The sequence below is a fragment of the Microcebus murinus genome, chromosome 9, assembly GCF_040939455.1.
Source record: "Microcebus murinus isolate Inina chromosome 9, M.murinus_Inina_mat1.0, whole genome shotgun sequence".
NCBI lineage: Eukaryota > Metazoa > Chordata > Mammalia > Primates > Cheirogaleidae > Microcebus > Microcebus murinus.
The window spans coordinates 46,577,259-46,605,143 of NC_134112.1; the positions used below are offsets into that span (position 1 = coordinate 46,577,259).

The window sequence follows — 27,885 nt, forward strand, 5'->3', positions numbered from 1 at the left end:
TAGGGATAGAAGCCTGATTTGATTAGATTGGATTCAAGGACAAATCAGTTGGTAAGTGGGATGTGAAAAACATTAGATGTGAAGTGAAAGGTAATAAGTATAAAGTAAAAGGTGTGAGATATGAAGTATACTTGGTACAATATTGACCCTACACTTTGACAAATTCAACACACTTTGCTAAGATCCAGAACTAGGCAAGGATTTCAGCTTTCAGCACTTCTATTCAACATTGTGCTAAGGGTCCCAGCTAATGCAATAGGTAAGAAAACAAAAAGCATATAGATGATAAAGAAAGTAAAGTCTTTATTCATAGACAGCATAAGTGGCTATGTAGAAACTCCTAAAAAATTTACCAAAAAAAGCTACTAAAACAAATAAACTTAACCCTTTGCACTCGCTTGCTTTTTTCTCTATTCCTTTATTCTACTCAGGATTTAATTTTTTAAATACCCCAGATTTTACAAAGCGTGGCAGTAGAATAAAAAACTGGAGGTTCCTTTCATACAAACTTATTTATTTTTTTATATTTCAAATTATTGATACATTCAAAGAGTAATTTTTAATCTCTATAATTTTTCATGGTGTGATATTTTTTGAAACATTCACCCATATGAAGACCTGGTTTACATTCACATGTTTCGAAAATATAAATCGTCTCTCTTCTTCCTCCTTTGATTTTTCTGTTAGAACAAACAACTCAATCTTTGTGTTTTTTGTTAGGGTGAGGTGTGATTATATGGAGCTTTCCATCTAAATGTTGCTCTAAGTTAGTGGATAATAATCTACTCCTGGAAGTTAGTGTACCATCTCTGCATTTACATTTTACTTGTCCTTTCATGCTAATGAAAACAAGAAAAGATACTGGAAAAATAGACAAAAATCCCCCCCCCCCCCCCCCCCCCCCCCCCCCCCGTGAAACTACATGTCGAGTGTGGCTCTACATACGAGCTGCTACCGATGCTGACTGTGTCCAGTCACACTCGACATCCGAGTGCAAAGAGTTATTAACAAGGTCATAGGATTGTCATAGGATTTAAGGACAGCGTTAAAAAAATTGTATTTCTATATAACTTAAAACCAAAATTGTAAACCAAAAATTTAAAATACCAATTACAGTAATATCAAAAAACTAATGTGCCATTCCTGCAAGAAACGCTGGGCCTCCTCAGAACCAACGGCCTATGTCTCCTAAATTCATCCTTCACGTACTGGTCGCCCAGGGCTTTGAGGTCCGGGGGCAGAACCCGGTGCAGCTGCAAAATGAGCCTATACAAGGCCCGGACTCGGGAAACGTGACGCCCCGGCATTGCGCCGCGCGTGGACCGCCGACTGCGCCTGCGCAAAAGGACTCAAGGCTTTTCTTTAGCTTCATCAGGTTAGTATATCCTGATAATAATAATAGATGTAGAATTCCAACAAAGTAATTGTTAAAATACATTGTCATTCTGAACATATCATTTCTACTTTAATAATACATACATGATTTTTTTTTCTGAGTGCCCTCTCCCTGAGTCACTGATTAATTGCAATGAAAGGTTAAAGAGAAGCTTTAAGGTTCAGTATTATCCTACCATTTATATAATAGAGTACACAAAGTAGAATACGTTTCTACAGTGTTTGTTAATAATCACAAATTATTTAAGGGGTCATTTGTTACTTTGAGAATCTTATGTATTGACCAATGATTGGGAAGATTAAAAGCATTTTCATAAAATTTAAAAAAAAAAAAAAAACAAAACTAATGTGGTTATATTGGACTAGGGTGTGCTCCCAATCTAATGACTGGTATACTTAACTTTTTAAAATTAATTTATTTTTTGTTTAATTTTTAATTGACACATAATACATATGACACATGTTAATATTTACAGGGTACAATGTGATGTTTTAATACACGTTTTCATTATGAAGTGTAAATCACACTAATTAACAAATTAATTGCTATTTTTTTAGCAATTTTGAAATATACAATACATGATTATTTACTATTGTTACCATTCTGTGCAGTAGATCACTCAAACTTATTCCTCTTGTCTAACTGAAATTTTGTACTGTTTGGTCAACATCTCACCTTTTCCTCTTCAACCTTCTCTTCCAGCTTTTGGTAACCACCATTCTACTCTCTACTTCTATGAGTTTAGCTTCCACTTATAAGTGAGATCATACAATATTTGTCTTTCTGTGCTTAGCTTGTTAGGAGTTAGCATAAGTCCTCCAGGTTCATCTATGTTGTCAAAAATACCAGGATTTCCTTCTTTTGTAAGGCTGAACTGTGTATATGCACACTACATTTTTTAATCCATTCATGCAGTGATAGACACCTAGGTTATTTCCATCTATTGTGAATAATGCTGCAATGAACCTGGGAATGCAGATATCTCTTCAGAATACTGATTTCAGTTTCCTTGGATATATACTCAGAAGTGGGGTTGGGATTGCTGGATCATATGGTAATTCTATTTTTAGTTTTCTGAGGAACCTCTACACCACTTCCCCTAATGACTGTATTAATTTACATTCCCACCAACAATACACAAAAGTTCCCTTTTCCCCTCCACCCTTGCCAACACTTGCTACCTTTCAGAATGACTGGTGTACTCATACAAGTCAAGAACACCAGTGGCCACCAGAAGCTGAAGGAAGCAAGGAAAGATTCTTCCCTAAAGCCTTCACAGGGATCATCCTTCCCTAGAACCCTGGGTCACCATGATTTTGAACTTCTAGCCTCCAGAACTGTGAAAAAAAAAATTTTTGTTGTATAAACTGTGCAGTCTGTGGTACGTTGTTGTGGCAGCCCTAGCAAACTAAAACAGCAATTCAAAGGAGGAAAAAACAATCTTTTCAACAAATGGCTCTGGAAAAATTGGATATCCATATAGGGGGGAAAAATGAAACTTGACCCTTCTTTCATACCATGAAAAAAAAAATTAACTCAAAATGGATCTTAGGGTGAAACAATAAAGCTAAACTATAAGATCTGGAGAAGAAGGGAATTTTTAGAGAGATGAAAATGTTTGATATCTTGATGGTGGCCATGGTTACAGGACTGTATGTATTTGTCAAAACTCATCAAATGGGTGGCTTTTGCAGGTGTGGTGGCCAAGTAGTAAGGCGGCGTCAGTCTCGTAAACTGGTGGATTTTATTATATGTAAACAACACTTCAATAAAGCTGATTTTTAAAACAAAAATCAAAGATGTTCTCTTTCAAGGCTAACAAAAGCCAACCTGAAATAATTGGCCAAGAATGTTTATAGTCTGTGAATCATCTCAATGAGAGTGGAACAAGAGGAAAATTACAGTGAAACTATAACCCATTGATTCAGGTGAAGCACTCATGAACCTCAGAAACTTTCCTTTCTGACTCATTTTACTTGGTAACTTCCACTGTCTTCAACCACTAATAGTACTTAACCTGGGTTTATGAAAGGAAAATTATTAATAATTAAAGTGAATGACTGACTACTTGATTTTCATGATTAAAATTCTTTTTGAATGTCCACCATCTAAACTCAATACTAGTATTATAAGTAATGAACAGTGAGAGTTTATTGTGTAAACTTTTCAGGCTGGGCGCCGTGGCTCACACCTGTAATCCTAGCACTCTGGGAGGCCGAGGTGGGCAGACTGCTCGAGGTCAGGAGTTCGAAACCAGCCTGAGCAAGAGCAAGACCCCCGTCTCTACTATAAATAGAAAGAAATTAATTGGCCAACTAATATATATATACAGAAAAAATTAGCCAGGCATGGTGGCACATGCCTGTAGTCCCAGCTACTCGAGAGGCTGAGGTAGTAGGATTGCTTGAGCCCAGGAGTTTGAGGTTGTTGTGAGCTAGGGTGATACCATGGCACTCACTCTAGCCTGGGCAACAAAGCGAGACCCTGTCTCAAAAAAAAAAAAAACTTTTCAGAAATTTTCCTGGACATACTTAAGCATATATATGTAATATGTTGAACCTTATAAAATTGCCATTTTCATAAGTTAGAAATTGCCAAATATTGGCAACTTCATATGGCTCAACCGATATATCCTCTCATTTATGCACATGCTACCATACTCTATATACTCATACTATTTATAATGCTCTATTTCTCTTCATAATATATAATGGCCATTTTTCCATATCAATGCATACAGCTGTACATCACTTTCTAAATACCTGCATAATGTGCCATTGCATGGAAGTACCACACTTTATTTAACCAATTCCCTTGTGATGGATATTTAACTTGTTTGTCTTTTGTTCTCTTGGTTAATATAGCTGAATAATCACAATGGCTATTGTCTTCAAACATGAAAGCTTCAAGCTTCAATCTCCAGTCTACTAATATTTCTACTGAAACAACAGACACTTGGGTTTGTGGGTTGGATTTCTGTGTCTCTCTCCACTGTTGAAATTATCAAATACCCACACAACAATGGAAAGGATAGGAAAATCAACTATATTCTTAAATTTGGATGTAGTCTCAAGTTCATTAAAGTCTTTCTAATGTTAAAGATGCCATTGAGTTGTAATCTTTGCTATTCAAGTTAAAAATCCCTGCCACAGAGAATTATTATTATTATTAGACTGTTCCTATTTATAGCTTTGCCTTTTATCAATGCTATGTTACTTCCCTGCATAAAAAGCTCTGCCCCATTCATGACAACATAGATGAATCTGGAAGACATTGTGCTAAGTGAAATAAGTCAGCCACAGATATGGCATGATCTCACGTGTAGAATCTTAAAAAGTTGAACTCATAGAAGTAGAGGGTAAAATGATGGTTATCAAAGGCTGGGGGTGAGGGGAGGCAGGTGATGGAGAGGTGTTGATCAAAGAGTGCAAAATTTCAGATAGCCAGGAAGAATAACTTTTGAGATCTATTGCACACCAAAGTAACTATGTTCAGTAATAATGTATTACATATTTAAAAATAACTAAGTAAATTTCAAACATGTCATCATCAAAAATGATAGGTAAGCAAGACAATGGATATGTTAATTGGCTTGATTTAATCATTCCACATTGTATACCTATATCAAAACATCACATTGTACCCCATAAATGTATATACTTTTCATTTATCAATTAAAAATATTAATTTTTAAAAGTGTTTTAAATGAAAGCTGAATAAAATAAAATGCAGAATAAAACAGAATGCAGAATAAAATAAAACTTCCCTTGTCATTCAAAGTCCTTTGCCTCCAACCCCAATGTAACTTTCCAGCCTTTGTTTCCCTCTACTACAAAAGTTCTATGCTGCCATTCCTTTTACTCAGGATGTTCCCTCTGTTTGGAATGTCCTTCCCTCGTAGCTCCTCGGTGGGAAATCTGCCCAGGGTCTAGTCCACCTGAGATGCCACTTCTCAGTCCTCCCTCTCCACCACCCCTCCAGCCCCCACCAAAGGCAGTGCGATGTTGTAGGGAAAGCACATGATTTCATGATATTTTTGTATGTGGTTTTAAAAAAATCCAATTATGTACAATATAAAATGAGAAAGACAGGGTGGGAGACAGAAATTGGGAAAGATGATTTTAAAGCATTTTCTTGTGTGTAAGGAATGTGAGTCCCATTTTGCCATTTTCCAAGAGTCCAGAAAAGATCCTAATTGATTTTCTATTACTTCCTAACACCATGCTGAGATGAGCCCAGAGGGGTCGCTTTATCCAGGTTTATAATGTGTCCATCTCTGGAGCCCAGCTCATTTTCCTTGAAGTCTCAGTACTGTAGTAACAATATTATGGCATGCCATGCAGTAAAGTTGGCCTTGTGTCTATTTCTCTCCCCCGCGAGTTTATAAACAGGCCCCTTGAAGGGAGGGATTTGTTTTAATCGTCTTTATGTCCTGCCTCAACTCCAGCTTCCAGTTACTCAGCGAAAACTGCACAAAACAGATGTTCACAAAATTAGTGTGAAATGAATGCCTAGGTGATGCATGAATGGAGCTGAACTTACAGGGCGATTTCATTAGCAATGTCTATGACAGCGCTGTCTTTCTCCCCGACCAGCTGACCGGTCTGTGCGAATCCAGCGCTCCCGGTCCTCAGTTTATCCCTACCACTTGCGCACAGTAAGCGTGGGAATAATCTTTGTGTCTCCTAGAATGAGTACTTCAGCACATCAAGGAGAGAAGAAAGCAGAACAATGCAAGGGCAAACCGAAGCGAGCTGCCTCGGTGAGGCTGTGTACGGAGAAGTGCAGGGTCCGCGAGCGCCCTGGGCGGGTGATAAAGAACAGGAATCCCTCAGGCGATCCCTGGGAGTCGCGGGTGACGGCCGGCGCCGGCCTCTCCTCCGCGGCGCTAGGGGGCGCTGTGGACTGGCGGCGCCGTCGGGGCCGCGCGGCGCCGCTCTCTGGGCGGAGCGGGGAGGCGGCAGACCGACCTGCGGCGGGCCTGCTTCGGCCGCTTCTCCGGCCTGGGGTCTCTCAGCGTCTGTTTGCTCAGTCGGGCACCATGGGGAAGCGCGACAATCGGGTGGTGAGTGCTCGGCGGGGAAAACAATGGAGCGGCGTGGGGCTCGGCGGCAGGAGAGCGGGACCCCTCCTTCTGCCCGGCCCGGCCCGGCCGGAGGGCCAGCGGCGTCCCTCGGACCTAGGGCCCGAAGACCCAGCACCCTCCACCGGTCCCAGATGCGCGTGCGCCACGCACGCTGTTGGCGCCTTCGGGTCCCCAACTATGTCTCCCGCCCTCCTGGTTCCTCTTCCCCCGTCCCGCCGCTCGCTCTGGCAGTTGCTCCCTGGCCCGCTTCCCTCTAGCACCCGGGCCAGCAGTGCCCGCTTCTTAGAGCCACAAGGGCTCAGGAGAAATCTGTCTACCCTGAAAACAACTCCAAAGTCTAAGGCTCCGGGACTCACCCCCTCCTCGTGGTCGTCCTCCCCGGGTGGGTTCCCCTCTCCTCTTGCGCACCCAAGTGGAATGGAGGTGCTGAGGCTTCGACGCAGCCCCCGCTTCTGGGGCCCAGCAGCGCGCCATGTTCTAGCGGCAGGTGGGCTCTCATGTGAGAGCCTCACAGCATTTGCCTTCCTATGTCCAGTGCCCAGTACTGCCTGGCACCTAGTAGACCCTGCGGAGGACTGAGTGATGTGAAAATAGTTAGCTTTGGAATCCAGCATAGACTGGACTGTCAGTCTGGGTCCCTCGGAAGTTAGGTGACCTAGGACAAGTTACTTTTCTTCTTTGGGCCTCAGTTTCTTCCTATATAAGAGGAAATTCTTATCCATCCACAACCATGCAGGATAGTTGAAACCGCAGAAGGCAAGATGCATGAGCAGTTGTTTGCCATGAAAATTATTACTCTAGTAAACGAGATTGAAAAGAGAAGGTACTTTTGACAGGTGAAGATGGGAGGAAAGCATTCCACATCGCTGGGTAACAGTAGTGGAAGTGATTTGAAAAGCCCAGGTAATGAATCAGATTGTATGGACGATAACATAAGAGAATAGCAATAAGATTAGGTTGCAGCCTAACAGTTCCTGGGCTTGTCTATCTATGACAGTGAACCATCAAACACCAAAATGAGAAAAATGCACTATACTACATTTAATGAACTAGATTTTTTTTTTTTTTTTTTGAGACAGAGTCTCACTTTGTTGCCCAGGCTAGAGTGAGTGCCGTGGCATCAGCCTAGCTCATAGCAACCTCAAACTCCTGGACTCAAGCAATCCTTCTGCCTCAGCCTCCCGAGTAGCTGGGACTATGGGCATGCGCCATCATGCCCGGCTAATTTTTTCTGTATATATTAGTTGGCCAATTAATTTCTTTCTATTTATAGTAGAGATGGGTCTCGATCTTGCTCAGGCTGGTTTCGAACTCCTGACCTCTAGCAATCCACCCGCGTCGGCCTCCCAGAATACTAGGATTACAGGCGTGAGCCACCGCGCCAGGCCATGAACTAGATTTTTTATTCAACAATTACTTGAGGGTGTGCACGTGCATTAAAAGAGCCTTTTATGAAATGATGACATTTTCCATTTTAAAAATGTAGTTTTGTATAGTCTTTATAATCGAAAATGTCTTGGAACCACTGTGGTAGTAAATCTTGATTATAAAGTTGGGGAACGTTCTTTTCTCTTGGCTACCAGTAAGACTTTGTGGTATCTTGATTGTCAAATAGTTGAAATGATATTATGCGAGAGCATCCTTATGTTTGAGATGTTAGGGTGTTTGGCCTCTTTTAATGCCCTTGGGCCTTAAATGTTTAGAAATCGGCTGATTTGGGGTGCAGTTTTATACTGAGGCCCAAATTGTTCGTTTTACTGGAAAAGAAAGTCTGGGTTTACATATCCCTTTAAAACATTTGAGAAACTTACTGAGTTAGCTTCATTTGCTAGAGCATTGTGATAACTGTGCTCTGCTTACTATTTTTTTTTTTTTTTTTTTTTTGAGACAGAGTCTCGCTTTGTTGTCCAGGCTAGAGTGAGTGCCGTGGCGTCAGCCTAGCTCACAGCAACCTCAAACTCCTGGGCTCGAGTGATCCTTCTGCCTCAGCCTCCCAAGTAGCTGGGACTACAGGCATGCGCCACCATGCCCGGCTAATTTTTTATATATATATATATCAGTTGGCCAATTGATTTCTTTCTATTTATAGTAGAGACGGGGTCTCGCTCTTGCTCAGGCTGGTTTTGAACTCCTGACCTTGAGCAATCCGCCCGCCTCGGCCTCCCAAGAGCTAGGATTACAGGCGTGAGCCACAGCGCCCGGCCTGCTTACTACTTTTGTTATGCTTTCATGGCACAAAATGTTCTGGTAACATTTTGTTTGCACTTCAAAGATTGTGGGAGATTAAAAGGTAATAGACACAGTTTGTCTAATTCAATCTCATTGCATAGAGGAGAGGATGAGATTATTTAAACTGCAACCAAAACTTGGGTTAGTGGGCAGTCAGTTCTGAACATCGTAATTCTTGACTTAATTTTTTAGAGCAATTTTAAGTTCACAGCAAAATTGAGAGGAAAGTACAGAGATAACCCATATACCTCTTGTTCCCCCACATGAATAGCCTCCCCATTATCAACATCCCCCACCAGTGTAGTACATTTGTTACAATTGATGAACCTATATTGATACATCATCACCCCACAAAAGTCATAATTTACATTAGAATTCACTCTTGGTATAAATTCTTAGAACAGGTTTTGTGTTTAATTATGGGTACATAATAGTTGTATATCTTTGTAGGGTGCATGTGATGTTCGGATACAGATATACAATGTGAATCAAATTAGGGTAATTGGGGTATCCATTACTTCTAGCATTTATTATTTCTTTGTGTTAGGAACATTCCAATTTCACTCTTTTAGTTATTTTAAAGTGTACTCTACCTTATTGTTGATTATAGTCTCCTTATTGTGATATCAAATATTGTTCATTCTACCTAACTAATTATACTTTTGCATCCATTAACCATCATCCCTCCCCCTTCCCAGCTTTTGGTAACTATCAATTGTTGTTCATACATAGTTCCCACATGAGAGTGAGAATGTGAGATTTATCTTTCTGTGCTGGGTTTATTTCATTTAACAAAATGTCCTCCAGTTCCATCCATGTTGTTGCAAGGGGCAGCATTCCATTCTTTTTGTGGCTGTATAATATTCCATTGTGTATATGTACCAGTTTCTTTATCCATTCATCCACTGATGAACTTAGGTTGACTCCAAATCTTGGCTATTGTGAATAGAACTGCAGTAAACATGGGAGTGTGGATATCTTTTCTATATACTGATTTCCCCTCATTTGGATATATACCCAAGCAGTGGGATTGCTGGGTCATATGGTAGTTCTATTTTCAGTTTTTTGAGAAACCTCCATATTGTTCTCCTTGGCAGCAGTCCCCAACCTATGGTGATTTGTATAATTATTTCATTATATATTACATTATAATAATAATAGAAATAAAGTACACAACAAATGTAATGTGCTTGAATCATCCCAAAGTCCCCCTCCCCATCTGTGGAAAAACTGTCTTCCATAAAGTCAGTCCCTGGTGCCAAAAAGGTTGGGGATTGCTGCTGTAGTGGTTGCAATAATTTACATTCCTACCAACAGTAAAGGAGGGCTCCCCTTTCTCCACATCCTTGCCAGCCTTTATTATTGCCTGTCTTCGTAAAATAAAAACCATTTTAACAGGGGTGAGATGATATCCTATTGTAGTTCTCATTTGCATTTCTCTGATGACTAATGATGTTGAGCATTTCTTCGTATATCTGTTGGCCATTTGTATGTCTTTGAGAAATGTCTATTCAGATCCTTTGCCCATTATTTAAACAGATTATTTGATTTTTTCCCCCCTCTTGAGTTGTTGGAGCTCCTTATTTATATATTCTAGTTGTAAGTCCCTTATCAGGTGGGTAGTTTGCAAATATCTTCTCCCATTCTGTGGGTTTCTCTTCCCTTTGTTGATTGTTTCCTTTGCTGTGCAGACGCTTTTTAGCTTGATGTGATCCCATTTTTCCAGTATTGTTTTGGTTGCCTGTGCTTTGGGGATATTACTCAAGAAATCATTGCACAGACTAATGTCCTAAAGCATTTCCCCAGTGTTTTCCTTTAGCAGTTTCATAGTTTCAGGTCTTAGATTTAAGTCTTTAATTCATATTGATTTGATTTTTGTATATGGCAAGAGATAAGGGTCTAGTTTCATTCTTCTGTATATGGATATCCAGTTTTCCCAGCACCATTTACTGAAGAGACTGTCCTTTCCCCACTGTATGATCTTGGTACCTTTCAAAGGTAACTTCACTATAGATGTGTAGATTTATTTCTGGGTTCTCTATTCAGAAGTTTTTTTGTTTCCTTTTTTTTTTTTTTTTTTACCTGAACAGTTTAATTCTCAGGATTTGTTAAAGGTTAAGTTCATAGCCGCCCTTTGTGCCTGTTGTTTTCTGGAAGTTTCCCTCTTGTTCTTTTCTTTTACTTTGTATGCTCTAAAATAGATGTATCATTTAGATAAAAATAGATAATCAAAGTACCAAATGAAATTCAGCACACTGTGTCTTGAGCAGTTTTACTGCATTGCTCTTTTTGTACCTGCCCACATATTTATCCCCTGGAGCTCGGTTTGCCATCCTCAGTTTCAAAAACAAAGTCATTTTCTGTTACCCAAACTCACGCAGCAATTTGGAGCCACAGACAATTCTAGTTATTTATGAATATGAATGTTTGATTTACAAGGTCACGGTATTTTAAATGATTAAGTCATGGTGAGATGTTTCAAGAAATTGTACAATTTCTATATTTTAACTAAATTTTAACCACCCACCTAATGTTAGGAGCATTATTTTTCACACTGATGCGTAAGTGAAAAAGCTTTTACCTTTGTTTTTGAAAATTTTCTGGTTTGCATTGTAAAAAAAAAAAATATTGTTGCTTAATCATTAAGACCAGACTTACAGTTATAATCCTAGCACTCTAGGAGGCCAAGATGGGAGGGTTGCCTGAGCTCAAGAGCTGGGGACCAGCCTGAGCAAGGGTGAGACCCCTGGCTCTCCAAAAAAAAAGAAAAATTAGCCAGGTGCGGTGGTGCATGCCATAGTCCCAGTTACTCAGGAGGCTGAGGCAGGAGGACCACTTGAGCCAAGGAGTTTGAGGTTTTAGTGAGCTATGACGCCACTGCACTCTAGCCAGGGTGACAGAGCAAGACTGTGTCTCAAAAAAAAAAAAAAAAAAAAAAGCAGACCATCAAGTATTGTACATGAAGCCTAGTACATAAGATGCACTTAATAAATATTGCTGTTATAATTGAAATAAATCATGGAGATATTTGGAGTATACTTAAGCAGATTGAGGATAATGTTTATGATTAAAAGCTTAAAAGTAAGCCTTATTACTTCAGTGGTAGCTCATGTAATTGTGCCATAAATTGACCATAATTAGTGTTAGCTAATTATATGAATACTTTATTATTTTTCCTTTGAAAAGTAAACATAAATAGGTTGGTATGTTCTTTGGGAAAGCAGTTTGACAGTAGACATTAAGATACGAAAACAGTAGTGTACTGTTAAGATAGATGAAAATTTGAAGACTGTATAACATAGTAAATGTTGGGGTTTTTTTTAAAAAAAAAATTAGGATGAGCTGGGCAGAGAGGCTCATGCTGGTAATCCCAGCACTTCAGGAGGCAGAAACAAGAGGACGCCTTGAGCCCAAGAGTTAAGGCTGCAGTGAGCTATGATCCCACCACTGCTCTCCAGTCTGGGTGATAGAGTGAGATCCTGTCTCCAAAAAAAAAAAATTAGCATGAAAAATTGCCATTGTTATATTTGTGAATTTTTACATAAGGACAATTCAGCTCTCTGAACTGATGTAGCAGTACTGGGATTGAATTTTTCTCATTTTGTTTGCCTTTTTCATTAATGTAATGTTTGTGCATAGTTATTTTTGTTTGTTTCCTCTTATAAAGGTAATATTATTTAAAAATTTTTCTTCAGTGTATGAATGATGAATGTGGGTGTCTCCCTTCATATTCTGGTGCACATGCATCCAGATTTTAAAATTTTTATAGTTATTTATTAAAATGGTTCTTTTATTTTTTGGCAACTTGCCTTTGGTTTTTACTTGAGAAAAGATCTACTTCATTCATTTTAATGGCTACTTAGTATTTCATTTTGGGGGTTATAACTTAAATATATTGGAATGAATCCCAATTTGATGGCTATTTGAATGTTTTCAGTTTTTGCTATTTTAGTAATTTAGTCCTGAACATCCTTGTGTATATTTGCACTCTTTGGAAATAATTTTTACAAATTTAAACTTTTAAACTACCATTAGGTACTACTAAAATTATGACACGATTCCAAGGAAATCAGATGATAGATTTTAAAAAACAAACAAACCTGAGACCAGTTACATTTAACGATTTGAGCAAGAAAAAGCTTTTAGAACCGGGGGAAGATGGTTCAGAATCCCCACTCCCCCACCCACCCATTTACAAAGTGATGAGCTGCATTTATAACAGGAAAAACAGGAAATGATGTACAGAGATTACCTGATTGGTGCAGTTTCATGTTTGCCTGATGTGGGCATCATTTGGCTGCCTTTAGCTTGGAATTGGCTGAGGATTCAGCTACTATGATTGGCTGAGACTCAGTAGCTTGGTTAAGAGGGCATACTCTTAGGTTACAACTCACTCACATAATCAAGCTACATTACAGTTCACTATATATGGAGGCTGCTTTCAGCCAAATAATTTAGTTTACAGTTTAACAATATGAACAATGCTTCTGTTTTACAAATGGTGAACTTAGCTTGTATGTTGTACGTACTTCCAATTTTTAGGATTGACAATATCATTAGTTGGGTTAATAGTTCCTCTATTTCTGCTTTCATTGTTTGTCATACTTCCACATCCACCGATTGAAATGCTCAGCAAAGATGGTTGGATGAAATATTTAAAGCCATAACAGTTTATAAAAAAACATAGAACTATATGCCTCCGTCTCTAACATTGTATTTGACATGTACATCTTGTCCTGATTCTATAAACAGCCGTGACATTAGGGGCTCTCGAATTTGTTTCTGCTTGTAGAAAATTATATCAAAGGTTTGTCTTTTTCATTTCAAGTAATTATAATTAGGCTGTGTGCATTAAATGGAAATAGTTCTAAGCATGTGTTGTTTATGCTAGTTTTATATTGTTTGCTCTGCCAGAGAAATCTTGAAGTACATAACACTTATTTGTTATGAAGTTGGGAAACGATAATTTTTACAGATTTTGTTAAATAAAATGCAACAAATACATTGTTTCCTTTTACTTCTTTTAGAATGTTACATGTTAGGTGTAAGATCTTAAAATCAACCTTGATAGTAGTCATTTTCAATGAAAATTTTTTTTGTTTAAAAAGTAGAATTTTGTACATGCTTGTTGCCTTGAATTGAATTTGGGAAAACTTAATATGAGGATCAAGAGGTTGAGACTGAATTAAAGGCCAGATTTTAAAGAGAATTTTAAGAAAACAGCACGTAGGCCAGGCATGATAGCTCACACCTATAATCCCAGCACTTTGGGAGACCAAGATAGGAGGGTGGCTTGAGACCATGAGTTCAAGATCAGCCTAGGCAACACAGTGAGACCCTGTCTATACAAAAAAATAAAAATTAGCTGGACATGGTGGTGCATACCTATAGTACAATGCTACTCTGAAGGGTAAGGCAGATTGCTTGATCTGAGGAATTCAAGGTTGCACTGAGCTTTGATTGTGCCACTGTACTCCAGCCTGGGCAGCAAATGAGACCCTGTCTCTAAAAAAAAAAAAAAAAAAAAAAAAAAGACAAAATCTCTTTGCTAGACACTAGAATTAACAAAGAAGACTTTATCTCAATATATTTTTGAAAAAAATCTTTAAAATGTGTTTTTCTGCTATAGTAAATTTCGATACAGAACATAATTTTTCATAGATTTTTTTTATTGAGCTAAAATATACGTAACAAAATTTACCATTTCAAAGTGTATAGTTCAGTGGCATTAAGTATATTCATCGTGTTGTGCAACCATCACCATTATCCATTTAAGTCATCTCAAACAAGAGCCTCTGTACCCAGTAAACAGTAAATCCCAATTTCCACTTCTCCCCAGTCTGTAGTAGCCTCTATTCTAATTTCTCTATGAATTTGCTTTTACTAGGTACCTTATTATATAGGGGGAATCATATATTTGTCCTCTTGTGTTTGGTTTATTTCACTTAGCATGTTTTCAAAGCTCCTCCAGGTTGTAGTATGTTTCAGAATCTCATTCCTTTTTAAGGCTGAATAATATTCCATTGTACATATGTATACCACATTTAGTTTATCTGTTCATCTGTAGATGGATATTCGCAATAGTTCCACCTTTTGGCTGTTGTGAATAATGCTGCTATGAACATTTGTGAGCAAGTATCTGTTTGAATTCCTGTTTGCAGTTCTTTTGGGTGCATACATAGAAGTGGAATTGCTGGATCATGTAGTAATTCTACGTTTAACTTTTTGAACAGCTGTTTTCCACAGCTGCCACACCATTTTACATTCCAAGCACCAGTGTGCAAGGGTTCTTATTTCTCCATATCCTCACCAACCCCTGTGATTTGTGATTTTCGTTTTTTTAATAATGGCCATCCTAATGGGTGTGAGGTGGCATCTCTTCATGATTTTGGTTTGTATTTCCCTAATGACTAGTGATGTTTAAACATTTTTTCATGTGCTTATTGGCCATTTACTATATACCTTCTTTGGAGAAATGTCTGTTCAAGTCCTTTGCCCATTTTTCAGTTGGGTTATTTGGGGATTTTTTGTTGTTGAGTTGTATGGCTGTTTATACATTCTGGATATTAATCTCTTATCAGATATATAATTTGCAAATATTTTTCCCCATTCTGTGAATTGTTTTTTCACTTTTTTTTTTTTTTTTTTTTTTTAGAGACGGGGTCTCGCTCTTGCTCAGGCTGGTTTTGAACTCCTGACCTTGAGCAATCCGCCCGCCTCGGCCTCCCAAGAGCTAGGATTACAGGCGTGAGCCACCGCGCCCGGCCTTTTTCACTTTTTTGATAGTATACTTTGATGTACAAAACCTTTTTAATTTTGATAAAGTTCTAATTTTTTTGCCTGGGTATAATTTTTTTTTTTAATGTATTTTCTTTTTAAAGACAGGGTCTCACTCTTTCGCCCAGGCTTGGAGTACACTGGTGTGATCTAGCTCACTGTAAACCTTGAATTCCAGGGCTCAAGCAATCCTCCTGCCTCTGCCTCCAAAGTAGCTAGACTATAGGTGCACACCACCATGTCTGGCTAATTTTTAAATTTTTTTGTAGAGACAGGATCTCACTATGTTGCCCAGGCTGGTGTTGAACTTCAGTCCTCCTACATTGGCCTCCTGAAGTACTGGGATTACGGCATAAGCCACCATGCCCAGCCTAATTTAAATGATGTTAATAATTTGTGAATAAAATTGCCTTCAGTATGGCACAGTATTTCCTGGGATAGAAGATGCAGTGGAATTAGCAATGAATTTAGAATTAGATCTTTTTTAACTTTTTTGAAATAAAGTTTCTTAATTGCCAGTGAGCATAGTGTTACCACCATTACAAGGGTATTGTGCTTTAGGACAAAGTACTATAAAGCCATCAATAGGTGAGAGGTATCATTATTATTTCATTAAATCCCTGGGGAAAAAACACATTTTCTATGAAATAGTGATATTTCTTATCTCCCAAACTTTCAAGGATTAAGGGAGGGTTAAAATTTTTTTTTTTTAATGAAAAGTTGGTTAGTCAAATTGAAGAGTAAGTGAGCTTTGGCATTTTTAAGTTATTTTAATGGAATTAATTTTTGTTCTTTCTTCAAGGCCTATATGAACCCAATAGCAATGGCCAGATCAAGGGGTCCAGTCCAGTCTTCAGGGCCAACAATCCAGGATTATCTGAATCGACCAAGGCCTACCTGGTATTTGTGGAACAGTTTACCTATTTATAAGCTTTTTATAAACTTTTAAAGTTTATTCTTAAAACTTTTATTGATTGCCAAGTATTTGCCAGATACCTTGTAATACTTGATATGTGCTTTCTTTTGAATATATCAAACACATGTACAACTGTAAAACAAACATTTGAGAACCCACAATGTAGCTAAAGCACTGCCAGGTAACCTTTTCATACCAGTCTCTTCTCTATCCCCTAAAAGACCTTAACCTTGCAGTGTTATAAGCCATTTAAAATAATGGGTTTAAATAATCTTGCCCTTCATCGAGGTGTAACCAGGTGTTAGGAAGAAAAATGTTCAGCCTTGTTTCTAGTTTTATCTACTGGATTTTCAATGAGTTAGAAAAACTCCTTGAGTGCCTCTGATTGCTTATAAATAAAGCATCATAGCATAGGCATTATTATTATTTAGTGTGTATTCCTTATTGTTAATACCATACTCCTAAGGTGACATGTGACAAGCTTCAGAGCTGTCAGCTTCAGAATCCTTCTAAGTGCCCCTGAAAGCTAGGCAACTGTGTTTGAAAGGTGTGCTTATATATAATAGGGACTCCTTCCTTTGAGTTGAGTAGGAAGTAAGCCTTGTCCACTGGTGTGCATGAGCACTGTTGTTAACCATTGCAGCATACCAGAAAATAAATTATTCCAAACAAAGTATATTTTATCTTTAAAATGGGGAGAGGGAATGAACTTTACAGGGAAATGCCCAAGCAAGTATATTACATGTGTGTCAGATGTCTTTAAAACAGCCCTCAGGTTGGATAATTCATAGAAGGACTCACAGGCGTCTCAGCAGATAGTCATACTCAAGGTACGATTTATTACAGTGAAAGGATACCAAATACAATCAGCAAAGAGAAAAGGCACATGGAGCAAATTCCAGGGGAGATCAGGCTCAAGCTTCAAAGGGTCCTCTCCTAGTGGAATCACGTAAGATGTACTTAATCCCCTTACTTAATAACACATGTGAGATATTGCCAACCAATGCAAGCTCATTAGAGACTTAGTGCCCAGGGGTTTTACTGAGGCTAATCAGCCTCTGTTTGTCATGTACCCAAATTCTAGATTTCCAGAAAGAAAGCAGGTATTTAGCCTAAACTCCATTATTTGTACAGCTTAGGCACAATGAGCTGCTCTTATCAGGGAATGGTAAGAAACTTCCAAAATCCAAGTTCCCAGATACCCACGTAGGGCCTATCTTGTGAGTAGGCCTTTCTAAGAATAAGCAGTGAGGTGTGCTATATCAGCTAGTCTCTGCACGTGTCAGGTTTATTATAAAATGAATAATGGAATTATTATAATGGAAATCTATGAGAATGTTAAGAAAAGTTTATTTATGAAAATTTATTTGCCTTATTTGTAAGCATGCATCTAATTTGAATTGCTTGAAACGTTGTTTGTGTATTCTACTTTTTAAGGGAAGAAGTGAAAGAGCAGCTAGAAAAGAAAAAGAAAGGTTCCAAGGCTTTGGCTGAATTTGAAGAAAAAATGAATGAGGTTTGTAAAAAGTACCTTTTTAAAAAATAGACTAATCTTTTTTCTTATAATAAAAATGAAATCATCTTATGTTTCATTTTTTAATAAACCAAGAGTTTGATTAAGGAGGCTCTGTATTTTAGAAGTATTATTGTTATAATGAATATAGGATTGTATGTAAATGTATGCTTTCTTTAAAAAATAGAGAATAACCATCTTATTATTTATTTATTTTATTTATTTAGTTTTTGGTTTTTTGAGACAGCGTCTCACTTTGTTGCCCAGGCTAGAGTGAGTGCCCTGGCGTCAGCCTAGCTCACAGCAACCTCAAACTCCTGGGATCAAGCAATCCTACTGCCTCAGCCTCCCGAGTAGCTGGGACTACAGGCATGCACCACCATGCCCGGCTAATTTTTTCTATATATATTAGTTGGCCAATTAATTTCTTTCTATTTATAGTAGAGACGGGTCTCGCTCTTGCTCAGGCTGGTTTCGAACTCCTGACCTTGAGCAATCCACCGGCCTCGGCCTCCCAGAGTGCTAGGATTACCATCTTATAATTTAAATCATCTAAATTATTTTAAGTTCTTACCTTGTGCTCCCCACTTACCCTGGGATTTCCATAGTGATGTTTGCTTCTCGTTGTTATTTTCAATACTTGCTATTACTAGTTTATTATAAAAGATAAAACTCAGGTCAGGTGTAGTGGCTCATGCCTATACTCCTAGCACTCTGGGAGGCCAAGGCAGTAGGATCACTTGAGTTCAGGAGTTGTAGACCATCCCGAGCAAGAAGGAGATGCCATCTCTACTGAAAATAGAAAAATGAGCTGAGCATCCTGGTGCACACCTGTGTTCCCAACTAGTCAGAGGCTGAAGCAAGAGAATCACTTGAGCCCAGGAGTTTGAGGTTGCAGTGATCTACATACTACATGCAGCATGAAGTATGGGGGAATGAGCACGGAGCTCCTTTTCTATACCCTCTCCAGGGCTGCGAACTTCATAACACTGGGAAGTGTTTACCAACCCAGAACCTCTGTTGTTTGTTTGTTTTGATTATAAACATATATATAGTATTTCAACCACATTGTAGACTAATTGAACTTTTACTGGCTGGAAAGAGAATCTAGCCATCTTTGTTGAAAAGAGAAAAGGTCTTAGTCTCAGGAATAATCCCTATGCCTACTCTCAGTATACAGTGGAGAACTTCCAGTCTTTAATATCCTCTTTGAAGAGAGCCATTAGAGGCTCCTTAGGTGATAGGGTGAAGGATTAGCACATGGATATCTTTTGACTGTAATTAAAAGCTGAGATAGGTGAGAGGAATTAAAGGATAGAGGGAAGGAAGCAGTGGTTGTTTCTCTATACTAGGTGTATTAGAAGGGGATAGATAGCCTCTGATGGTATTTATAACCTTTTTGCAGAACTGGAAGAAAGAACTAGAAAAACACAGGGAGAAACTGTTAAGTGGAAGTGAGAGCTCATCCAAAAAAAGACAGGTAATACCATTCTTAATTTATTGCTATTCTTAATCTCATAGTTAGATTTTTATAATAATGCTATATACTGCTATTAAGAGATACATTTGAAAACTCACATCAACTTCTTTAGACTTATACTTTTATTTGTTTCCATTTAGAGAAAGAAAAAAGAAAAGAAGAAATCTGGTAGGGTGAGCAAAAGTTTTCCATTTTTCTAAATGTTATAATTAAAAGCCTACAAAAAAGTAAGATCAATTAATTTATTTAACCTGTACAGTTAAGATAACTTAAAACTCTGGATGAGTCAAGGAACCTGAAGGTCCTTTGGTTGTGATGGGTGGTTTTGTTTTATCGGTGATAAGAAAGTGTCACCCTCTTTATAACCAAGTAACTTTTCTGTTGCTATTTAAAGAGGAAGCGTGATGACTATTCTTACCACCTATGCTGTTACTTTGTAGAGCTTTTATATGGGGGGGGCAAGTGTGACATTTTACATTTTAATGTTTATGTCTTATGAATATGGCATCTGTTTCTCAGACAGTAGATTAATTTCACTAAGTATTTGAGAGACTTAGTAAAAGAAAAAAATTCCTGCATCTCACAAGCTTTAATTGTTTTGTGCTTGGTCAAGTATTCATCTTCTTCATCAAGCTCTGATTCTTCCAGCAGTTCTGAAGATTCTGAAGATGAGGTAAGGTTTGCTTATAATGGTTTGTTAAGTAATATCTCCAGTTTCCTTCATGTCAAAAGGAAACCCATTGTGAACTATCTGTTAGAAATGTTTACTTTGAGGTTTTGATTAATTATTCATAACTTAGAGACTGACATGAATAAATAACTAGATATTTAAGTATTGGCATATAGTATATTTTTTAGATTTTTAAATCTGTTCATGTAAAAATATCAGAAGAAACATTTGAAAATGTAAAATGTTATTTGACTAGATGCTAGGGATTGCATGTGATTCAAATCACTTGACTTTTTTTATAAAAACAGGAAAATGATATGTTACAGTTTAAATATTAATTATTAAGGAAAATATATATTTATAAGGTAGTCCTTCCATTCAGTTTTGTTCATTGATAAAAGTTTGATATTAATAAAATGCATAAATTATATTTTTGAAACAGAAAGCCAATTGTTTGTAAAAAATGTTTTATGTAGGATAAAAAACAAGGAAAACGGAGAAAGAAAAAGAAGAACCGTTCACATAAATCTTCTGAAAGCTCTGTGTCAGAAACTGAATCAGACAGTAAGGTAAAATTATTTAAATTATTAACATTTTGGATAGCAAAGACATTTAAGTTGTTTTAGTTCTTCCTGTTTTAAGTTGTTCTCAATTAAGAAATGAGATGCAGTCTTATTTTTGTAATTTGATGTTCTGTGCCACTTAATTGATGTGCTTAATAATTTTTTACATGTGATATTTGATAATTCGCCAGGACTTTTGTATATATGCCTCCATATTGCCACATGTTCATGACAACTTCCATTATTTTCCCCATTTTCATAAAGTGGTTATAGTTCAGAGAAAAAACATTATGCTTAAGCTAGTATTAGATTTGGAGGTCAAATTTATTTATATCTTGTAATGTCTAGTCCAGTGTCCTTTCTATTATACTGTACCTAAATTAGTTCTGTACTAACCAGACTTGTCAGACACATTTGGCTGTCAAACTTCAGTGATCATAAAAAAAGGCACACAGTTCTTAATAAAAAATTTGATATCTGGGCCCTGCTTTCAGACTCAGATTTAGTCAGTCTGATCAGGCTCAGAAGCCTACATTTTCAACAGATGGCCATGTGATTCTGATACACGGGTGTCTGTAGACCACAATTTGACAAGCATTCTACTAGAGTCTCAGGAAACCAAAGCAGCTATCTGGATTTTATAGCAGATATCTACTGGCCCCATTGAAATATCTTTTGGCAAAATATTTGGTATTTAGAAAGTATTCAATAAATGTTGGTTTCCCATTGTGTTTTAAAGCAGAAGAGCTAGTCTCATAATAATGATAGCTAACATTTATTGAGGGCCTACTTTGTGTTAGGTACTATTCTAAGCACTTGATGTGTTAAATTGTTTAACCTCAAAAACCCTGGAAAGTAGTTATTTGTTAATCCATAAGGAATCTGAGGCTTGGGAGATTAATAGCTAAAACTAAGGGGTTCAAAAGCAGAAATTGTTGCATCCCCACCTGATGCGGAGAGTAGGGAAATTAGATTGGTGGATGTCTGAGCACAGTGTGAATTAGAACTCCAGTGCATGTGACCATCACAGGCAAAGATAGGCAATGGTATAAAGTCCTATTTTAAGATAGTCCATGACGGTATTACAGATATCTATCTTTTTAGGAGTACATAAATTTAATATACAGACAAATAAATGAAGAAGCTTGTTTGCTTACAAGGGAATAGATATATAGCATACATTTCTTTTACATTTTCAGAATAATATGCTGGGGTTGTTATAGAACTAATCACTTTTTTGGTATTTTTGTTCTTGTTCTATAATGCTGTATCCTTTACATTAAAATTTACATATACATGTGTTTGTTTAGGATAGTTTAAAAAAGAAAAAGAAGTCAAAGGATGCAACTGAGAAAGAAAAGGTAACCATACTTTTACATTGTCTTAAGATAGTCTGTCATATAACACTTAATTGAAGGCTGGGCATGGTGGCTCACACCTGTAATCCTAGCACTCTGGGAGGCTGAGGCAGATTGCTCAAGGTCAGGAGTTTGAAACTAGCCTGAGTAAGAGCGAGACCCTGTCTCTACCCTAAGTAGAAAGAAATTAATTGGCCAACTAATATATAGAGAAAAAAATGAGCCGGGCATGGTGGCACATGCCTGCAGTCCCAACTACTCGGGAGGCTGAGGCAGTAGGATCACTTGAGCCCAGGAGTTTGAGGTTGCTGTGAGCTAGGCTGACGCCACGGCACTCACTCTAGCCTGGGCAACAAAGCGAGACTCTGTCTCAAAAAAAAAAAAAAATACTTAATTGACTTAAATTAACAATAATATGTACCCTTTTAACTTAAGAGATTTATTTATTTTGCTTTTATGGATTGCATGTTGATTTAAGGACATTTTTAATTGGGATTCATTTTTGAAGGTAAAAGATCAGAAGAGTATTGTGTGGAGAGTTTGAATTTGTGTAGATTAATGGATTCTCTCAAATTAAAAATACAAAATAATGGAGATTGTACATTTCCTTTGTTTTCTCAAGTCATTTTAAAGAAGGCCCTTTTGGCTGACAACAAGAATCTATCTAGAACTTAAAAAAATCAACAAAAAAAAAAAAATCAAACAATCCCATCAATAAATGGGCAAAGGAAATGAACAGAAACTTTTCAAAAGAAGAGAGAATAATGGCCAGCAAACATGTAAAAAAAAAAAAAGCTCAACATCTCTAATCATTAGAGAAATGCAAATTAAAACCACAATGAAATATCACCTAACCCCAGTGAGATTGGCCTCTATCAAAAAATCCCAAAACAACAAATGCTGGTGAGGATATGGAGAGACAGGAACACTCTTACACTGCTGGAGGGACTGCAAATTAGTGCAACCTCTGTGGAAAAGAATTTGGAGATACCTCAAAGAGCTAAAAATAGAAATACCATTTGATCCAGTAATAGCACTATTAGGCATCTACCCAAAAGAGCAAAAGACATTCTGTAATAAAGGCATCTGCAACTAAATGTTTATGACAGCACAATTCACTATTGCAAAGATGTGGAAACAACCCAAGTGCCTGTCAGTTCATGAGTGGATTATTAAACTTTGGTATATGTATACAATGGAATATTATTCAATAATAAGGAAAGATATAAGCACCTCTTATATTTCCCTAAATAGAGCTTGAGCCCATTATCCGAAGTGAGGTATCACAAGATCAGAAGAATGAGCTCCACTTGTACTTGCCATCAAATTGGCACTGATTGATCAACACTATGGTGCTCACATGATAGTAATGTTCTCCAGGGATTAGGGGATTAGGCGGGGGTGTTAACTCACAACTAATGGATGCAGTGAGCATTGTAGAGGGGAAAGGCATACATTAGAGAATCCTCGCTTGGATGAGGCAAAAACATAAAATGTAACCAAAATGTTTGTATCTTCATAATATCCTGAAATAAAAATAAAAAATAAAGGACAAAGTTAAGTCATCAGTAATTCTTTATACAAATTATCAGCTGCATGAACTGGGAAAAAATATAGGAGATTCTGCAGTTAAGTAATTTTTTGTTTTAGTAACTCCTTTTTGGACATGATTTTGGTTATGATACAGTCTTAACAGTTTATGATTTTAATACTTTTTCAGAAAAACTTCAAATGTAGAGTAATTTTATGTATGTATCTGTATTCTCAGAAGAAGTTATGTAATTATACAGAGGTATGAGGCAGATATAGTATGTTTTCATAACAAGTCTTAGTAGTTTGAGGTGGTCTTTCCTTAGCTTATTCAGAGAAATTATAAAGATGCATCATTGTTGAATGAAATCATGCTCAATGCTGTTTTACTACACAATGCAATGAGTAAATGAAACATGAAAACATGTGTGTTCTTGACTTTAAAGTTACCTGTTTTTAATAAGATACCTGTGCTATATTAGTATATCTTATGTTAGAATAAAAATTACATATTTAAAAAAAAATTACACCTGACGAATTAAAAAAAGGAAGCCCCTTTTAATTAAAGAACATAGACTTCTGTTTCTAATTGAGTATACTATAGGTAAATGTTAAAAAATCTTTTTACTATTGTAAGTAGATGTTTTATCTTCACTTATGACTTATCTGTAGTTAATGTAGAATTTAACCCTACCTCCATTTCTGGTTTACATTTTAAATTATATTTTCTGGTTAGTAAAAATAAACACCTAAAGAAAGCAATTACTCATGAAAGAAAACTACAGACCAATGTTACTATATTTTACTCAGTCTTTTAAAAATCATTGTATAATTAAAAATTGAAATGAAATTCACATAATATACTATTGACCACTTTAAAATTATAGTTTAGTGGCAGTTAGTAGTATTTACAGTGTTATGCAACCACCACCTCTCTCTAGTTTCAGAACTTTTTCATCACCCCATAAAAACACCCCATACCCATTACCCATTAAATACTCCTGTTCTCCCCCCTCATCTTCTGGCAACTAGAGGTAAACAGATTAGAATCTGCTTTCTGTTTCTCTGGATTTGTCTATTCTGGATATCATTCATACAAAAGCAGTCATATGATATGTGACCTTTTGTGTCTGGCTTTCAGCTAGCGTAATATTTTCAAGTTTCATCCAAGTTGTGGCATGTATCCGTACTTCATTCCTTGTTATGGCTGAATAATATTCCAGTGTGTGTGTGTGTGTATAAACTGTGACTTGTCTATCCATTCTTTTTTTTTTTTTTTTGAGACAGAGTCTCACTTTGTTGCCCAGGCTACAGTGAGTGCCGTGGCGCCAGCCTAGCAAGTCAATCACAGCAACTTCAAACTCCTGGGCGCAAGCGATCCTCCTGCCTCAGCCTCCCAAGTAGCTGGGACTACAGGCATGAGCCACCATGCCCGGCTAATTTTTTGTATATATATATATTAGTTGGCCAATTAATTTCTTTCTATTTAGGGTAGAGACAGGGTCTTGCTCTTGCTCAGGCTAGTTTCGAACTCCTGACCTCGAGCAATCTGCCCGCCTCGGCCTCCCAGAGTGCTAGGATTACAGGCATGAGCCACCGTGCCTGGCCTATCCATTCTTTCATTGATCAACATTTGGTTTTGTTCCTGCTTTTTGGCTATCATAAACAATGCTGCTATAAACATATTTATAAACATGTATACATTTCTGTGTGCACATATGTCTTCATTTTTCTTGGGTATACGTCTAAGGGTGGTTTTATATATCAATTTGCAAAGAAAAATTTATCAGAACACTACAAAAAAAGAAACCATAATTCCAAGAATTCAAGGATAAGATAGATATATATATATATTTTTTTTTTTAATTTTTATTTTTTTTTGGAGACAGAGTCTCGCTTTGTTGCCCAGGCTACAGTGAGTCCCGTGGCATCAACCTAGCTCACAGCAACCTCAAACTCCTGGGCTCAAGCGATCCTTCTGCCTCAGCCTCCCAAGTAGCTGGGACTACAGGCATGCACCACCATGCCTGGCTAATTTTTTCTATATGTATTAGTTGGCCAATTAATTTCTTTCTATTTATAGTAGAGACGGGGTCTCGCTCTTGCTCAGGCTGGTTTCAAACTCCTGACCTCGAGCAATCCTCCTGCCTCGGCCTCCCAGAGAGCTAGGATTACAGGTGTGAGCCACCGCGCCTGGTCAAGAAATATATTAATATAATTTGTTATATTAACTCATCAAAGGAAAGAAACCATATAATTATTTTAATAGTTGCCAAAAGTATGTGACGTAATTCAACACTAATTCCGGATTTATGTATTTATTTATTTATTTTTGAGACAGAGTCTTACTCTGTTGCCCCGGCTAGAGTGTCGTGGAATCAGCCTAGCTCACAGCAACCTCAGACTCCTGAGTTCAAGCAATCCTCCTGCCTCAGCCTCCCTAGTGGCTGGGACTACAGGCATGTGCCACCATGCTCGGCTAATTTTTTCTATATATTTTTAGTTGGTCAATTAACTTCTTTCTATTTTTTAGTAAAGACAGAGTCTCGCTCTTGCTCAGACTGGTTTTGGACTCCTGCCCTTAAGCGATCTTCCTGCTTCGGCCTCTCGGAGTGCTGGGATTACAGGCGTGAGCCACCATGCCTGGCCTAATTCCTGATTTTTAAAACCATTATAAAATAAGTGTTAACTCTCTCATGTTTTAAAAAGTATGTGTGTGAAAATGAATCTGGTAGTACTAAAACAACTGCACCGTGATTTTAAAGTACTTTATTAGTTACAGAGTAATATATACATATATAATATAATAAACAAATTCTCATATATGTATTAGCTAGAATTAACAGTTTACATTGGCTTCAGATCTTGTTTTATTTTTTTTAAATTTTTTCGTTTCTGAGACAGAGTCTCACTCTGTTGCCTGGGCTAGAGTGCCATGGCATCAGCCTAGCTCACAGCAACCTCAAACTCCTGGGCTCAAGCAATCCTCCTGCCTCAGCCTCCCAGGTAGCTGGGACTACAGGCACATGCCACTGTGCCCGGCTAGTTTTTTCTGTTTTTTAGTTGGTTTTGGCTAATTTCTTTCTATTTATAGTAGAGACAGGGTCTTGCTCTTGCTCAGGCTGGTCTTGAACTCTGAGCTCAAGCAATCCTCCCGCCTCGGCTTCCCAGAGTGCTAGGAATACAGGCGTGAGCCACCACGCCCAGCCAGTCTCCTTTTATTTTAATCTCTCTTCCTTTGAAGCAGCTGATCCTGAAATCAGTGTGTATCTTTCCCATCCACATTTATATACTTTCATCACATTAGTATGTGTTCATAAATAACATAGGATATTGTGTATTTCCAAAATGGTATCATTGTATTTCCTTCTGAAACTTGTTTTTTTCACTCAACATTACTGTTGACATTTATCCTTGTTGATAATTTCATTCATTTCTTTTGCTTATAGTATTCCATGATATTAATTCACCACAAATTATTTCTCTGTTCTCCTATTTATGCACATCTAGATTGTTTTCATTTTTCAGTAATATAAACAGTGCTGCAGTGGATATTTCTGATCCATTTTTCCTTTTCCACAAGTTATTGTTAATTTTCTAAGTTATTCCTTGGACTATAGTTACTAGGTTCTAGGAAGTGCATTTCACTTGTCTGTATTTTGCTCACCAAAGTGCTTATCATTAATTTGCGTTCTTGCTAGTAGTTTATGAAAGTACCCTTGTTTCACACACTTGTCAACATTGGGAGACTTCATTTTTGCCAATTTAATGTGTACAGATGGTTAAGCTTCTTCATTTGCTATTTAACCATTCATATTTCATTTTCTGTGCATTGCCTTGTCATAGTCTTTGCCTGGTTTTCTGTTGGACTGATTGTTTTTGATCTTTCTGATTTGGAAGAGGTATATATCTTGGATACTAATTTTATATCCACATGATTGGCATTTTTTGGTCTGTGGCGTCTCTTAATCTTGTTTATGTGTCTATTATCAAATAAAGGCTTTAATTTTAAGTCACATGATGAATCATTATTTTTAGCTCCATTATTATTTTAAATTATTCTGAGAGTACTAGGTAATAAAATGCCCACTTAGAAAATACAGTGGAAGAAAATATCCATTTATAATAATAACCAAAAATCTATATAAAAATTTTAAAGAAGTGAGCAAGATTTATTTGAAGAAAACTATACATGTGTATTCAGAGATATATATGAAGTTTGAATAAATAATCAAAACATGTTCCTGGATATGACTTCCCCTGGTAGATGTTAAAAACATTATAAAAATGTTTAATTAAGACACTGTAGTACTGGTATAGGAGTAGACAAAACAATGGCATAGTATATATACTCCAGGTAAAAATTT

General features: G+C 37.3%; 1 protein-coding gene across 2 annotated transcripts in view; it reads left to right on the top strand.

The window, feature by feature from the left end:
- The first annotated feature begins 6,317 nt into the window (after positions 1-6,317).
- FAM133B (family with sequence similarity 133 member B) overlaps positions 6,318-27,885 on the top strand; it is a 34,269-nt gene continuing 12,701 nt past the window's right edge. For both annotated transcript variants that reach the window (XM_076006441.1, XM_012779638.3), the window contains exons 1-8: positions 6,318-6,461; positions 16,291-16,388; positions 17,842-17,920; positions 19,323-19,397; positions 19,538-19,570; positions 20,011-20,070; positions 20,544-20,636; positions 21,941-21,991. In XM_076006441.1, the coding sequence (XP_075862556.1) occupies positions 6,438-6,461; positions 16,291-16,388; positions 17,842-17,920; positions 19,323-19,397; positions 19,538-19,570; positions 20,011-20,070; positions 20,544-20,636; positions 21,941-21,991 (513 nt within the window). In that variant the 5' untranslated portion in view covers positions 6,318-6,437. The remainder of the gene's footprint in view (positions 6,462-16,290; positions 16,389-17,841; positions 17,921-19,322; positions 19,398-19,537; positions 19,571-20,010; positions 20,071-20,543; positions 20,637-21,940; positions 21,992-27,885) is intronic.